The following is a 15,712-nucleotide window of genomic DNA, read 5'->3' as shown; positions in this document are numbered from 1 at the left end:
ATGTGTTGAGACAACGAGTATAGTATGCAAAATCATAGTTTTGGTTTTATTGCGCAAAAATTAATGAAAATTTATACAGATATAGTAGGTACTAGGTAGCACTATTTTACAAATATTAAGCCATTCCAAGCAGTAATAGCGCATACATACAGCGAAACAAAGCTGAAAAAATTCTACTGCCGTTCCAGTTTCTCAATCTTGACGAAAATTCCGGTAGAACTTTGCAAAATAACACGCGGCTGCATTTTGGGGACTGGCGTTTCATCGTCAATATAAAGACGCAGGTTACGTATCACGTGGGCCAAGCTGATCTTCATTTCGTTCATAGCAAAGTTTTGCCCGATACAGTTTCTGTAAACGGTAGATTAGTTAGAATAGTAGGTTACCAGGTCCAGTGCCTTCAAAAAGTCTTATCTGTAGCAGCGCAATGGCAAATGGCACATCTTTCCAAAATAGTTACAATTTCTCGTTGTTGCCTAAATTTTAGCTTTAGTTTAGTGTGACTTTGAGTCTGCGTGATGTCAAATACAGGTTACTGATCGTTGTTTTTGTAGGTTTAAGACTGAAAACTAATTCAAGCGCAGAGACGAGAGACATGCTATTAGAAAACGCGCGCGAATCGTTCTGTCGCTTTAAATTAACAATAACGCACCTCTCTATTCATTCATGCGTCAAACTTATATTTTTGTGAGCCAATGTTTTTGTTTCTTGTTCTTATAAACCGAAGTTTTTTTCAGAAAAGTCAGTTTTACTTGTATTGTGACAGAATGTAGTAAAGTATTTTAATTTTGTTTTTGTGCTTTAAAATTGTAAAGAATTGCTTTGTGGTGTAGATACAAAAATGTGAATTATTCCAAATTGTTTGTTGTCAATAATATGTTTAATGACAACAGACTTTTGAAGTTATGTAGCAGGGTACTAGTTTTGTAGTCGTGTATTTGTACTCTACTTTTCGTTGTGAATATGTTTTTTTGTAACAGATTGTTTTAGAAGTAGCAGAGTACCATAGTTTGTAGTTGTGTAATTTTGCTCTACAGTTGTCGTTCGCTTGTAACTGTAAGTGTATATTGTTTTGAGTTGAATAGTAATAAGATACTTGTAAACTAGTAATACCCTTATTTTCATTGTTTTAATTTGTTTATTGTTTTAATTTGACAATTCTTACTTTCTGTGACAAGTTAGGTATTTTCGAATAATCACTTTTCTAGTTACTTTCAAGCAATATTAAACTAGTTTTTTGTTGTTGTTGCTGTCAGGCATACCGTAATAAGTAAAATGGTCTTGTGTTAATAGGTAAATTTTATTATTTATACCAAGTTTCGCCTGCCGTATAGTGAGACATCACATCATTAGGGTAGGGTTAATATAAGTTCGTTATTTAACCCAACATAATCTATATTACTGCACGGCTCGTAAAATAGAGTTTTATTATAATAGTTATATATGCGACGACGTGGCATAATGTAATTTGCTAGATTCAATGTTAAATGAGTCTATGTATCAGAACAGAACTTTGTTATCTTGACATAGCAGGGCAACAAAAGTTGTTATATCAGTACTTAGCAGTGTTCTATTTCATAAACCATGTACCCACATATTTACCATGCAAATTACTTTGTGGGTGATAAATTTTTGGCGGGCAAGAAAATGTTTTTGTTTAATAAATTTTTACCTGGATCCAGCGCTGAATGGAACGTATGCAAATGCAGGGCGTTTGGCTATGTTTTCCTTTGTAAACCTTTCGGGGTCAAATTTCTGAAAATGATAAAAAATATATTTACTGCTGGCCATTTTTTTTATTATAAACGGGTGAGGTCTTTAGTAAGACGCACCTGAGGCCTGGGATGCAGGCTTATTGGTCCCAGTCTATTCTATTCTGAGGGTGAGGTCTTCAATGAGACACACCTGAGACCTGGGATGTAGGCTTATTGGTCTCAGTCTATTCTATTCTATGAGGGTGAGGTCTTCAGTGAGACACACCTGAGGCCTGGGATGTAGGCTTATTGGTCCCAGTCTATTCTACTCTATGAGGGTGAGGTCTTTAGTAAAAGACACCTAAGACCTGGGCTGTAGGCTTGTTGGTTCCTGTCTTTACCTTATTTAAATAGGAGCCCGATGATGCCATTTTGGCGAAATATATCGCTTTTATTGTACAATTGATTAGACTTTTTGTCTGTTACATTTTCGTAGTACCAAATTTCTTCTAACTACTAGGTTTAATAACTTTAACAAATTACATACCGATGGCTCGTCCCAAAAGTCTGGGTGTCTATGCAAAGTAAAGGTATGCATTGATACATTGGTGCCGGCAGGAATCACAGTATCGCGTTTTGTGTTTTTATCTTTGATGGTTATTGGGTGTTCTAAATATCTTCCAACTGCGTACACAGGGGGTCGTAACCTCATGCTCTCTTTTAGGAACATGGTTAAGTAGACAAGCTGAGGTAGGTCGCTCCTAATAAAAAATTAGTTTGAATTATTAATACATTAAGTTATAATAAATATATGCTACTGCCTACTGTCATTCTTTTATATTTCTTTTATATATAAAAAGAGGATAAATAAGTTTCATGCATTTATGACAGAAGTTAATTTTTAACCAAAACACATTCTTATTGTTATATAAGAATGGTAGTTAGATACGCTATTTTGAATGAGGTGTAAAGCTTGTTTAATACAACAGTTTAGCATACAGTTTAAGTTAATTTTAAACCAGAAAACATATGATTAGTTTTATATAAGGTATTCAGACACGCCATTTTTGATGAAATGTAAATCTGCTAATCTCAACAATTTACCAAGTTAATTAAATCAACACACCATTCTATTTCATCCTTGTTTCCAAGCACTTCTTTCAGTTCTTCTCTGCATTTTGTTTGAAATTGGGGATATTTTGCTAGATGAAACATGGCCCATGCTATTCCTGGTAAAATTAAATCGGTATTAGAGTAAAATACTTTGTTTTGTAACAAGCCTATGCTAAAAACCTTTGGCAATAAAAACGTATGATTTTATTCGCAAATTGAAGTTTTATAAACACCAAATTTAAGACTTATTGTAATATAAATTCATATTTAAAATAAACTCATATAAAAATGAGATTTAAAAAAAAAATATAAAATAAAAATTTTGAATTTCTGGCTAAAATTACCCTTTTTTTATTCACACCAATATTTTGTATGCCATACAACAAAGTTTCAGTTAAGTTCAGTTTCCTTTGTAGTTGTAAAAAGTTAGTAAGTTGCAAGTGAGTTATTTCTATGTTTACCACTGGATGTAAATTTTCATAAATTTATGACGTAAATGTATGTTTGTTTAATTTACACCAACATTTCACCTGCCAAGACTTTTAGGTTAAATTCATTTTGAAGTGAGTTATCTCTATATTTACTGTAAACTTAGTGAGTTATTTACCGCTAGATGTTGTATCATGTCCCGCAAACAAGAAAGTGTCGACTTCATCACGAATTTCAATGTCGCTTAATCCTTCACCATTTTCATCCTAAACAAATATTGTATTATTCTGTTAATTCTGCTACAAGGCGTAATGTAAATTGATCTTTAGTGGCTCATCTAGTAAATAGATATATCCTACAAATATATTGTATTATAAGCCTGTAAGAGATTTTCGGGCGTTTGTTTTGTGATCTAAAATAACTGTCTAATATTTTACTGTTCTGTTATTTTGGATACCAAACATAATATAAATTAATCTTTAATCGCTTATCTGGTATAAAATATATATTCTAATCTGGTATAACCCTAAAAAATATTGTAATATAACTTTATAAGTCTGTAGAAGATCTTCTGGGGTTAGTTTACGAGATCCCTAAATAAATGTTGCTATTTTTGGTGCCATGACACATTGTAGTTAGCAAGCCGGCTTTTAATCTCAAAGTTATGAGTTCAAGGCTCGACGCTGCTACCATTTCAGGTGTGTGTGTCTTTGGCCAGGACATTTAATGACAATAACTCCCACAGAATGTTCTCTTATTGACTGTCTAAATTGTCAGATATACATTACAAAAAATACAAACAAATTCGAAGCTAAACTACTTTAAAAAATAATGATTCTCAAGTCACCTTGCACTGCAGCAAAATGTCCAAAAAATCCAGTGTTTTTCCTTCTGTTTTTCTGAACCCTTCTACATCAGAAGGTTCAGGGTCAATGTTTGCAGTTTTAGCCAGAACTGCTTTTCTTTCATTGATTATCTAAAACAAAAGAATTTTCAAATCAATATATATTATTATACAATATACATATGTATATAACTAATTGGTAAAAAAAATGCCACTAAAATTTTAACTGTTATGAAAAATCTAGCCATGATGTGGTGCTCATAAAACTAGGTGATTGTCGTGTCGTAACGAAATAAAGATAAATGCATTTACTTTTTCCGTATGTTCATGCAGAATTTTCGTGACTTCTTTATTTCTCTTCCCAGCAGCTGATAAATTGTACATCCAGTCAAAGAAATGCAATGGTTGTCTTACTCTTGCTATTATAAGATCTGATATCTCTTTCACAGCCAGTAGGTAAGGGTGATCACTGTGGTTATATAGGTTGTTTTAACTTGTCTTTAAATGTGAAATTAGGATTCCCTTGCGTGATGTAGTAAAGCTTTAGATAGAAAGGAAATTCTATGTTTTAGCTCCACACTTGTAGACATAAAACGACCTTTGCCCTGCTGTTAGGTTGGGTGTCTGTGTCTATGTAAACAAGCAGAGCCAAAGTATACAGTATTTGACAGATTAATTAAGGAGGTTCCGTTTGTTTTACGACTATGAGTACATTTTGGCAATGTCACCCCCAGAAAACAACAGTCTTTAAAACTTAAAACACTTGAATAAAAGATAAAAGGCCACATTACCAACAACCCACAAAGCTCTTACCTAATTTATTAAATTAAAAAAAATGATGTAAATGAAAAAACTTGAACATTATAATTATGTTTTATAACCCTAGTTTATTAGTTTTACAACTACAAAAGTTTTTAGGTTTTATTCTGCTGTTATGTGTTCATACAAACAAGCAAAAGTATATTTTCTCGGTAATTAATGAGGTTTCTAATGTTTTACAACTATGAGTGTCACATTGGCTCTATCTGCCTATGATGTACTTACGTGACGTGTTGACAGTTGGTTTTAGAGGTCATAGCACATTGTAAGATCGTGTCCAAAGTCATAAGGCCCACGTGTGTGTAAATATTAACAGGCTGGTCGCAAAGTTTGTTCAGTTTATTCACCATGACAAGGCTGTTCTTATTAAATACCTCTGTGTACCTAAAACATAGCATTGTCGATATGGGGTGACTAGGTTTCTAGGCCACTCCGTATAAAGAGTTTATGTACATTCACTGTGACTTAACTATTCTTATTTAAAACCTCTGTGTGCATTAAAATGGTTACATAGCAGTGTAAATATGAATGACGAGGTATCTTGCCTTTATGTACAAAAAGTTGTGTACATAAGGGTTCAGTGATGGCAGTCAAATGTAATGTAATATGTATTACATCAAATATTTCAGTCATAAAACTTTCACATGCTTGTTAACCTACTTATATATTGCTGCTATTTTATAGTGCACAACATTTTTATAATAAGTACACAGATTCGACTAAATTTTGGTGCAGCTAATAGCTGTACCAGTTGTTCTCATACTTTTTTAAAGGATGGTATACACTACATAACAAGCCTAGCAAAAATGTTTAAATGGTTCATAAGGAAACCACTAAACTATATATAAAGAGAGTATTTTCCTTGTTTGCTTACGGTTTTAAAACTTTGTAGTGGAAAGCAGGTGTTAATAGTCTCCTATTACGAAACCATTTTTTCCCTTTACTGGTTAGTAAGCCATCACCTATCCATGTTCTTATGAAACGATAGCCAAGATCATTCTTCGGGGCTGTTTAAGAAACGTATTTATTAATTAACTTGTAATGTTGTAATATGTTAGCATTTGGAAATGTGTTTATTTTGCTGAAGTCTGGCTGTTTAATATATATATATATATATATATATATATATATATATATATATATATATTGTATGTGTTTACATTATACTATGTTTATAGACACAAACTAAAACACATGTAAAAGTAATTGTCATGCAAAAAGTATGTTAAGGAGCTAAACTTCATAAAAAGCAAAGATAGTTAATCATGCAAGACTCATAGTTTAATGTACATTCTTATAAAATAAATCTAACTTATTTGTTGTAATATTTACTAAACAATGCAGTGCAGAATATTCCAGGGTAGGCAGAAGTTCAGAACATTTATTCCAGGTTTCTGTTTTAAACACCTCGTAACTGATTTACATTCATTTTTTTACGCCACCATTGTGGGCATGTGTTTTGATGGGCGAGACACTTAATTTGGGCAACTACAGTCTGTCATCTCAAGTTTGGCGCCTCTGCTATGATATATTTTATGATATATATATTTTTTTATGATATATTTTTGGCGCCTCTGCTATGACTTCCATTTGTAGACAATGACATATACATCTATATATATATATACCTCCACTGTTTAATAAAGCAGTTGTTGAATCAGGATGATAGGTTTGAACAGTAGTAAGCGCTGGTCCCAACCAAAGGGATACCATGAGAGGAAAAGCCTTAGCGAGCTCAACAAATTTCAGTAACCCTTCTTCATTGTTTGTTATCTATATAAAAATGAGATTCAGGGACCCAGATTATGACAGTGTATAACTGTATACTACATCAATACAGCATTAGAAATAAAACAAAGGTAAGTATGTGTATATTACTGTGGTGTAAGATTGGTACCATGAGCAAATAACGTCCCATATTTTTAACTAACACCACTCTTTAAAAGTCGTGAGGATAAGGTTATAAAATTCTGTAAATATACTTGACTGACTTATACCAACAAAGGGGGAGGGGGGCAAAATGGGACATAGTGGTTGGGGTAGAATGAGAAAGATTGTTGTTAATATAGAAGGATGGGGGAAGACTGGACATCTTTAACACATAATATTAAAATATCCTGATTGTGTTTTAAACAGTTAACAACGGTGAGAATACAGTTTTATAATTCTTTGAATGTTTTTTGCTTACTACCAAACGGGTCGAGAAAATAGAATGAAAGATGTCCCATCTTCCCCCACCCTACTATATTACGATCAGAAATACGGGATATATAACCACAACACTTTAAAGTATTTAATACTCAACTAACGTGTTTCAAATGTCCAAAGAACCAGTGTCGGTTCTTCTCGTCAACTCCAACTCTTTCCGAAATTTTTCTCGACTTAGTGTAAGTCTCCCTGAATAGCAAACCATAGTGGGTAATCAGGTATATTGTCAGTATTAGAAGAGTTGTCTCGACCAGAAAACTTGAAGGCAGCCAGTCATTTATCTGTAGTTGGTCCCAGATAGAAGAAAGACCAGACTGCATTGTATCAGCCTAAAAATGATTCAGACCTGCAAAGGATAAGTAAAAAGGTTTAAAAAAGCAAGAAAAGGTGTAAAGTGTACGCTTTGTATTTGAATAAATGAATGTGTTTATATCCTTGTGTAACCCAAGCCTTTATAACACGGGTGTTCAATTATTTTGTCTGTCTAAATCGATTGTGACTAACTGGCTAGTAACTGTTCTAAAGTATGGGACCCAATTTTAGCAAAAATGCGACTCAATTGCTTTACAATAAACTCGAATAAATCACTTTTATAGACACGTTTTCTAGGCTGAACAACAGACCAATACTTCCTGAATTAATACTTCGTATCGCCAGGAATTACCACTATGGTTAAGCCCTGCTTTTTACTGACGCTTTTCCCCATACTGTTTATCCATAGCGTGTTTAAGGATTCATTTTTTGTTTGCTTTATCTTCGCTAATGATTGATCATCGCTACCGTTTTCGAAGAGATAAGAAAAACTGTGTTTAGATTTATTTATCGGAACGGTCGTTATAAAGTTGCTATATAAAAAAAATCATTAACTACGTAACTAACGTCTACAGTAAGCAGAATCCGCCACTAAAAGCTGTCGACGTACCGACAAAGAACAACATTTCATTAAAACACCTCTTACAAAAAGATAGACAGTATAAGCAGACCTGGACACTAAAGTTATCGTCGGTCTAATAAAACGTTTAATTAACACCTTATAAAACCCCCTTTTCACTCCTTTTTAGAAAGTAGTTTTCCCATAGCGTGCGATTCACACCTTTAAAGTTAATCACTGCGTTCTGCTTTATAGCTTCTCCCTGTAGCTGTATATTTGCTCTTACGCGAAGCGCTAGTTTCATTTCTCAATTCCTATTCGCGGTTTGTGTTTGTTTAGCGTCTAATTTGGTAATATGTCGGTAGTCATTATTGGGACAAAATCGTAAAACCTGTTGCTATAACTGTGTATTTCTGCGGGACTTAAAAAAGTTTTTATAAGAGTCTGTTTTAGTTTTCCTATATTCTGTAGCCCTATTTTTCACTTATTTCATAAAGTAGGGTGGGGGAAGACGGGACATCTTTATCACTTAATATCTAAATATTCTGATCGTTTTTTAAATACTTAACAATATTCTATGGAAGTCGTGAGGATACGGTTTTTTAATTCTTTGAGTGTTCTTTGTTTACTACCAAATGGGACAAGAAAATAGAATAAAAAGGTGTCCCATTCCCCCCCTCATCGTACCATACACGTATGTTTCTTGTAGTGGATCAGTTTTAATTGTCTCTCCTCACATTAACCTTAGCTCGAACTAAATATCTAAACAACGACGGTCGCAAAATTTATATAGTGTAGGTTATAGAGATGGTCCATACGGATGCACACAAGTCAGCTCTATACCGACACAGGGCGTGACGAAATATGCGTGGTACAAGCCAAATGCGACGACCATGCAGAACAGTTAGGAAACTACCAAAGTAACCATGCAGAACAGTTAGGAAACTACCTAGTATACTGAAGGGAGGATAGAGGGATTTTTTCGTTTATTATTAAATGGGACGATAAAAGAGAATAATCAAAAGGTATCCCATTTCCCATCCCCTACTATATGCTAACTATAGATTCATCTTACACTACAATACTATTTCTGTCTACCTAAAGTGACGGTTTTAGACTGCTAGCGCGGTATTTCCTCCTACGGTTTTCAGTGTATTATCTTAACTGTTTGATCGCGTTTGCCTCCCACCACGCGTATTTCGTTACGTTCGTGTCGGTAGCGCGCACATGTGTGTATCAGCATAGGCTTTAATGGCGGTTTACTTCTCTTTATTTTCTCTGCATACTAAGTGACACATTATAGAGAGTAAATAGAGCATTAACTGTATTTCAATCTTTTTAATGCTCGGAGGCAGACTGGTCAATTTTTAACTCAAATCTCTTCGATTTGTAAATAATATATCTTCGCTATCGCTTTCAAACAGATGAATAAAAAAATATGTTATAGTAGGGTGGGGCAAGATGGGAAACCTTTTTATTCTTTTTTTCTCGTCCTATTTGGTAGTAATCAAAATACATTCAAAGAATTATAAAACCGTATCCCCAAAACTCCGATAAATCATTGTTAATTGTTTAAAATACTATCAGGATATTTGGTTATTCTGTGCTAAAGGCGTCTCATTTTCCCCCACTCTAGTAAATGTTAAATTTAAAATAAATAGCCTATAAAAAATTAAAATAAATTTCATATATTCAAATAAGTAATGTTACATGCAAACACTTTACCTTTAATTTCGAAGATCTTATTGCTACACAAAATAAAGCGTTCAATCGTATAAACAGTTAAACAGAATGTCATGTACAATAAATGTCTACAATACGAAACGCAAGTTTAAATAGAGCATAACGTTTTGCAGTTGATAGCATACCAGTTAAAATGTAACACAATGTAGGTGCGTTTACATAAAATCAAGAGGCTCGGCGCTGCCATTGTCGATTACAATACACGTTTGAGTTGGTAACATATCAGTTTACATGGAGCACCATGGAACGTTTACAATGGGTTTTAACTGTTCCTTTTTGTCAATAACACAATACGCCAGTTATAAATAGCGTACACTGTTTTGCAATTCAATTGCTACAACATGATAGTTAAACAAAAATGCCATGTATAAGTCCACCAGTTTAAATCGCCTACAAATGTTTTGCAGTTTAATTGCTATTACGTGAATATACAACGCAAATTAAAGCTTCGTAAATCAAAAGATTGTGTCAATAAAGCTTTATAAATGTTCACTGAGTTGTAAGTTTTCTAACTTTTATAAAAACGCCGTCTTTAGGCTGCACAGTAACCCCTGGCGACATCTCCGGTTTCGGCAAAGTCTCATCTACGTAGACTTCGTATTTTCTTAGCACTTTGCTCAGTACAACTCTGATCTGCTGCATGCCGAAGTTCTGTCCGATGCAGTTTCTGTCGAAATAAGTTAAATTTTGTGAAATTATTTGGTTTAAGAATTTTTTTGTAGGAAAAAAAACGTTAAAAAAAGTTCGCAGAAGAAAACATACGTTTTAATGACTGTCGTTGCCCACCATACGAAGGCAAAACAAAAATAAAACGTCTTTTCACTGTCGTTGCTTTCAATTTACGGTTTTTCTAGATTTTGTTAAAACACAGTTTTAATAAAATCATACCTTGGCCCTGCCCCAAACGGTATAAACGCATGAGGCGATCTCTTGGAAGTGTTCTCTGGGGTAAAACGGTCAGGGTTGAATTTCTGTGTAAAGTAACGACGTGTTAGCGGAATTAAGGCAACTGGTAATTTCTTGAGTGAAGTTTGGACGACAAAATGCCAGTCAGGATCAAGTGTGGTACTAAACACGTAAACGACATTTCTTTATTGCTTTTTTTTACAAGACTAGTAAAGTGATGATCACATTTTACGCGGAATCGTGAAATCGTACAGAATACAATTCGTTGGATTTGATTTTAATAACCAATTATCCTGATCGTGTTTTAAACAATAAACACCGGTCTGTGGGAGTCGTGAGGATACGGTTTTATAAATCTTTAAATTTTTGTTTGTTACTAAAGGGGACAAGAAAAGTATGAATAGGTGTCCCTACTTCCCCCGCCCTATACTTTATCTGACACCAGTACAATGATGATTAAGCTTTTAGAATAAAGTCTTACCTCTGGTTCTTCCCAAATATGCGGGTTTCGGCTCATGGCAAATATATTCACAGCGACGCATACTCCCTTCGGTATAATGATTGGTTTGTAATCGTTGAATCGGTGTGACAATGTAACGTCTTCGCTTAGCTGTCGACTTATCACATGTAAAGTGGGGAAAAGTCGCATCGCTTCTTTGATGCATTGGGTTAAGTATGGCAACTTCGATAAGTCGGCCCTGGAATTGGAAAAAATAAACATAACCTAAATTTATCTCTACAAATACAGTAACGAAGATTCGATTAATCAAAACAGCGAAGAAAAATAGTTAAAACACGCCATGGGTAAAAGAATATACCGAGCGAAGTAAAAAAAAAATTGATTAAAAATACGCTATGGGTAAAAACTATACGAGTGAAGTGTCATATAAAAGCAAGGCTGTTGAACGGTACAATGAAAGTCGTTATAACAAACGTTTGTGGAAAAACACAAGTACAAATCTTAGAAATTTAGATTTCTACCGTTAGTATATTTATTTGAACTTACCATTCGAGAGTCTCTTTATCCCCAACTGCAGATTTTATCTCTTCTCTGCATCTTGTTTGGCAATCTAAGTTTGATGCGAGAGTATATAAACCCCACGAAATAGCTGTGAATGTAATTTGGGAAGTCATGACTTGTAGTTTACAAAATGCTTTATGCTAGTTTATTGCATGTATAGCGGGGGGGGGGATATGACGCCTTTAGCACATCGTATCTTTCAATTGTCTCGTTCCATTTAATAGGTAGTAAACATAGAAAACTCAAAGAACTACAAAAGCGTATCCCAACGACTCACATATGCCGTTGTTAATTGTTTAAAACACGATCAGGATATTGGGATATTATGTGCTAAAGGTGTTCCATCTTCTCCCACTATACTATAACTAAACACAAGTGTTACAATAAAAAAAACGTAAATAATAAACAGTTGGAGAAGCTTTATGATAAAACTTAATATATAGATGTGAGCACAGTTTAAATCGCACAGTGAAATATGCTTTAGTCAGCCATCGCCGTTGGCCTATACAGAATACAACCGTGTATATAGATAAATGTAAATTACGATGGGTAAAAGTTACCGTTTGAAACGGTCTCGTGTCCAGCGCTGAAGAAAGTTATAACCTCGTCGTTTATTTCATCGTTTGTTAACCCAACGCCATCTTGGTCCTATAACATGTAATGTTTAATATGTGAAATATTGAAATGTAATATGTATGTTGAATTTATTCCATGTTACCCTAGTATTATATATTAGTTTCAATACAACTGGTTTTGGTATTTTAAACCGAAACTTGAAAAATTACATTTTTTCCTAATTGTATAGACTGTTATGTTTGTATTAAAATTGACCAGCAAACGTGATTTTGCAGTTTTTCAAGTTTGTTATAAATTGTTATAAATTCTGTTGTAACTTTTCTATCTTGTTATTGATATAGTAGGGTGGGGGAAGATGGGACACCTTTAACACATAATTTTCAAATAGCCTGATCGTGTTTTAAAGAATTAACAACGGGAAAGCCGTAAGGATACAGTTTCGCTCTGTGTTGTATGTTAGGATTTTATTAAATTTCTGGTATTAAGTCTACTAGCTATACCTTTGTTTGTATAAGTATGTCCAGAAAATCGACCATTTTTCCTTTACGTCTGGTAAAATTGAATGACGTGCCAGTGACGTCATCTTTTATATTCGTCGTGGTTAGTTCACTATTGGGGGAATTGCTTGAAAGTATTGCCCGCCGTTCTTTTATTAACTGTGAAAATATATATTAAACGTTTTTGTAAAAAGTAAGCACCGGATAAACGCAGATGTTTCATTTCTATAGGTAAGGTCCCTTCTTCGGGACCTGGGATTTAGGCAAGATTTGGCCCCTTACCCCATCAACAGGAAATACAGACGACAGAAAAGTTTCTGTTTTCAACTTGTAAATAGGAATTATCTAATCCAAAAAAGTAAAATTGTAACTTCCGACCCAAACGCTGCAAAATTCAACAGTCTTATTTTGAGTCTTGTTGTTTGGGATTTATTTCTATAGAGTGCAATCATATAAAGGTATAGCAGAAATTAAACAAGATAATATAAGCGTACCTTGCTCGCATAATCTTCAATCCCTTTCTTAGCAATGCTAAACCGTTTGCCAAGTTTAGAAACTCTGAACATAGTGTCGCTGTGTAAAAGTGGTCGAGATAGTCGTTGAAACATCATGTTAGACATAGATTTTACATATCCGGTATAGGTAGAAATTTCTCTGAAAATAGAATTATATTAATGTGAATTTTTAAATGTAAATGTATGAAACTTATTTATATCCCGTGGCGGGAAAACTTTAGTCGTTCTATTTAAACACAATAGCCTATTCTGCATATTCTCCTACGTCCTACACTAACAAGATATCTCTAGAAGGCCAACTATCTAGACTTGAGATATATAAAAAAATACCCTTCTTTGGCGCTGCATTTTTGTGACATCACACATTCCATGACGTTATTGAACGCCATGTTGGAACACGGGATCATTAGGTTACCCCCTACGTCACTTTTCGACGTTTCTTCCATCCAGTCGAGAAGTTCAGTTGTATTTTGGTTGAAAATTTGAACATGGCTAAAACATGGTTATAAATGAATTTAAATTGTGTTATTCTCGCGTGGCCAGCCAACGACAGTGGTTATACCACGGCCGGATGTTCTGTTTCATACACCTTGTGCCTGCTGGCGAGTTACCACGGATGTAACCTATATATCCTCGCATAGTAGGGCAACAACAGTTATACACCTCGGTGTAAACATGTTTAATAAATTTGATGAATAACGTTAAGAACCTGTAACGTATAGACTATCAAATAACAACTTACGATTTCAAAATATCGAAATGGAAGATAGGGGTTAGCAACCTTCTGTGGCGTTTCCATAAATCGCCTTTTGACGTCACCAAACCATCTTGCAGCAAAGGTTTTAAAAACTTGTCGTACGCGTAACCTTTTGGGTCTGTAAAAAACGCTGTTGTGTTTGTGTATGTAGTGGGGTGGGGGAAGGCGGGACACTTTTGGCACATATTATCCAAATATCTTGATCGTGTTTCAAACAACTATTAACAACGGCCTATAGAAGTTGTGAGAATACGATTTTATACTTCTTTGCATTTTCTTTGATTACTACTAAATGGGACAAGAAAATAGAATGAAAAGGTGTCCCCATTTTTCTACCCTACTATTTGGCATTAATGTGTTTGATCACTTACGTGACTTAGATAGCACTGTTTTAGTAACATCAGGGTGATGGAGTTGTACATTCATTTGTACAGGGCCCAACCATTGGGTGCACATTGCTGGGAATTCTTCACATCGCTTCCCGCTGTTCAAAAGCCCAGTCTTGTCGTAACCGTTCTGAAACAGTGTGAAAGGTGGTCAGTTGCTATAGTTTTGCGGCTACGTACGCATAAAAATTGATTAAAAAATATTATAAATGGTTCTAGCTAGGGAAAACAGTTGTAAATTTTGATCTTAACATAACCTAACACATCCTTGTAAATTTTGATCTTAACATAACCTAACACATCCTTGTAAATTTTGATCTTAACATAACCTAACACATCCTTTTACCTATCTCTTCGAAAATAGCAAAACTTAAAACGAACGACAGTCGTTAAAACACGCTATATAGATAAAAGAGAAGAATTACAGTTAAAAAGCGTGACTGTAAAATTTGGGCCACTGACTTACAAATTAAGATTAAGTATATACCTCAAGCAAGTCGCCATAAAACCAATGTCCTTTTGGACCTCCAACTTCTTTTCCGCATTTCTTCAACTTAAACTGGTGTTTTACGGCAGGACTTACATACTTAGCAGTTACAAATACCAGCGCGGCAAACAGTAAGACATCGGCAAGTAGAGTTTGGAATATAAATCCACCTCCATTTTGAAGTAGAATACTTTCCAATTGCGATTGCGCCACCATGTTTAATTTCCACTTTAAAACAGCAAAGATAAGATCCCTAGACAACCTCTGTAACCTAAAAACAGATCATGATTGTAATTTTCAGGTTAAAAGCAGGCGCGGTAACCAATATGCTCAGCGCCGGGAACCGAAATATCATAGATTTGAACCATAGTATTATAGTTTGGGGGTAATGGGCCAACAGTGGGTCCATAACACTTTTTACTCGCGGTGCAGCAGAATTGTAATGCGAGAAATGAAAATTGAGTTTGGGTTAGTTTATAACCTTTATTGATCTTTTTTGTTCGTCACCAAAAAAACAAAATAAAATATTTCGTTCAGAAATGAAACACCGAACGCAAGTAGAAGCATGCCAGCATTAGGCTCTAATGTTAGAGCGCTTATCCGCTATAAACCTTTAACAACTTAGTTCTTATTCCAACTCCGTTGCGTTGAATTTGACCGAGTTTTTCGAGGTCCTATTTATATATTGTTCCAAAAAATTCGGCCTTGAAAGTCTCAAATGCCAGCCAAGGTGGTAAAAGCGTCTACCAAACTTCGAATGTGGTCTGGTCACATATTAACAATGGCCTCGATGTATGTGTATGGGTACACAATGCCTGGTTTTTACGGTAAATGTCCTTGCTGCGA

General features: G+C 34.6%; 2 protein-coding genes across 2 annotated transcripts; both read right to left on the bottom strand.

The window, feature by feature from the left end:
* Nucleotides 1–20: 20 nt before the first annotated feature.
* On the bottom strand, nt 21–9,838 carry LOC149734980 (leukotriene-B4 omega-hydroxylase 3-like). The gene is made up of 12 exons (XM_089880261.1): nt 9,704–9,838; nt 7,209–7,453; nt 6,528–6,672; nt 5,774–5,906; nt 5,125–5,283; nt 4,393–4,549; nt 4,084–4,212; nt 3,415–3,502; nt 2,821–2,923; nt 2,242–2,455; nt 1,673–1,755; nt 21–351 (listed from the first exon to the last, which is right to left on the bottom strand). The coding sequence occupies exons 2-12, from the start codon at nt 7,425–7,427 to the stop codon at nt 174–176; spliced, it is 1,608 nt and encodes a 535-aa protein (XP_089736387.1). The 5' UTR covers nt 7,428–7,453; nt 9,704–9,838; the 3' UTR covers nt 21–173.
* Nucleotides 9,839–10,200: 362 nt separating this feature from the next.
* Nucleotides 10,201–15,133, bottom strand: LOC149734979 (cytochrome P450 4F4-like). The gene is made up of 11 exons (XM_089880260.1): nt 14,867–15,133; nt 14,365–14,509; nt 13,979–14,111; nt 13,567–13,728; nt 13,216–13,375; nt 12,725–12,880; nt 12,209–12,296; nt 11,634–11,736; nt 11,109–11,325; nt 10,610–10,692; nt 10,201–10,388 (listed from the first exon to the last, which is right to left on the bottom strand). The coding sequence occupies exons 1-11, from the start codon at nt 15,080–15,082 to the stop codon at nt 10,211–10,213; spliced, it is 1,641 nt and encodes a 546-aa protein (XP_089736386.1). The 5' UTR covers nt 15,083–15,133; the 3' UTR covers nt 10,201–10,210.
* Nucleotides 15,134–15,712: the final 579 nt, after the last annotated feature.

Source organism: Ciona robusta, chromosome 6, assembly GCF_009617815.1.
Source record: "Ciona robusta chromosome 6, ASM961781v2".
Lineage (NCBI taxonomy): Eukaryota > Metazoa > Chordata > Ascidiacea > Phlebobranchia > Cionidae > Ciona > Ciona robusta.
Note: the sequence above shows the minus strand (reverse complement) of the source record. Positions and strands in the feature narration are given on the sequence as shown.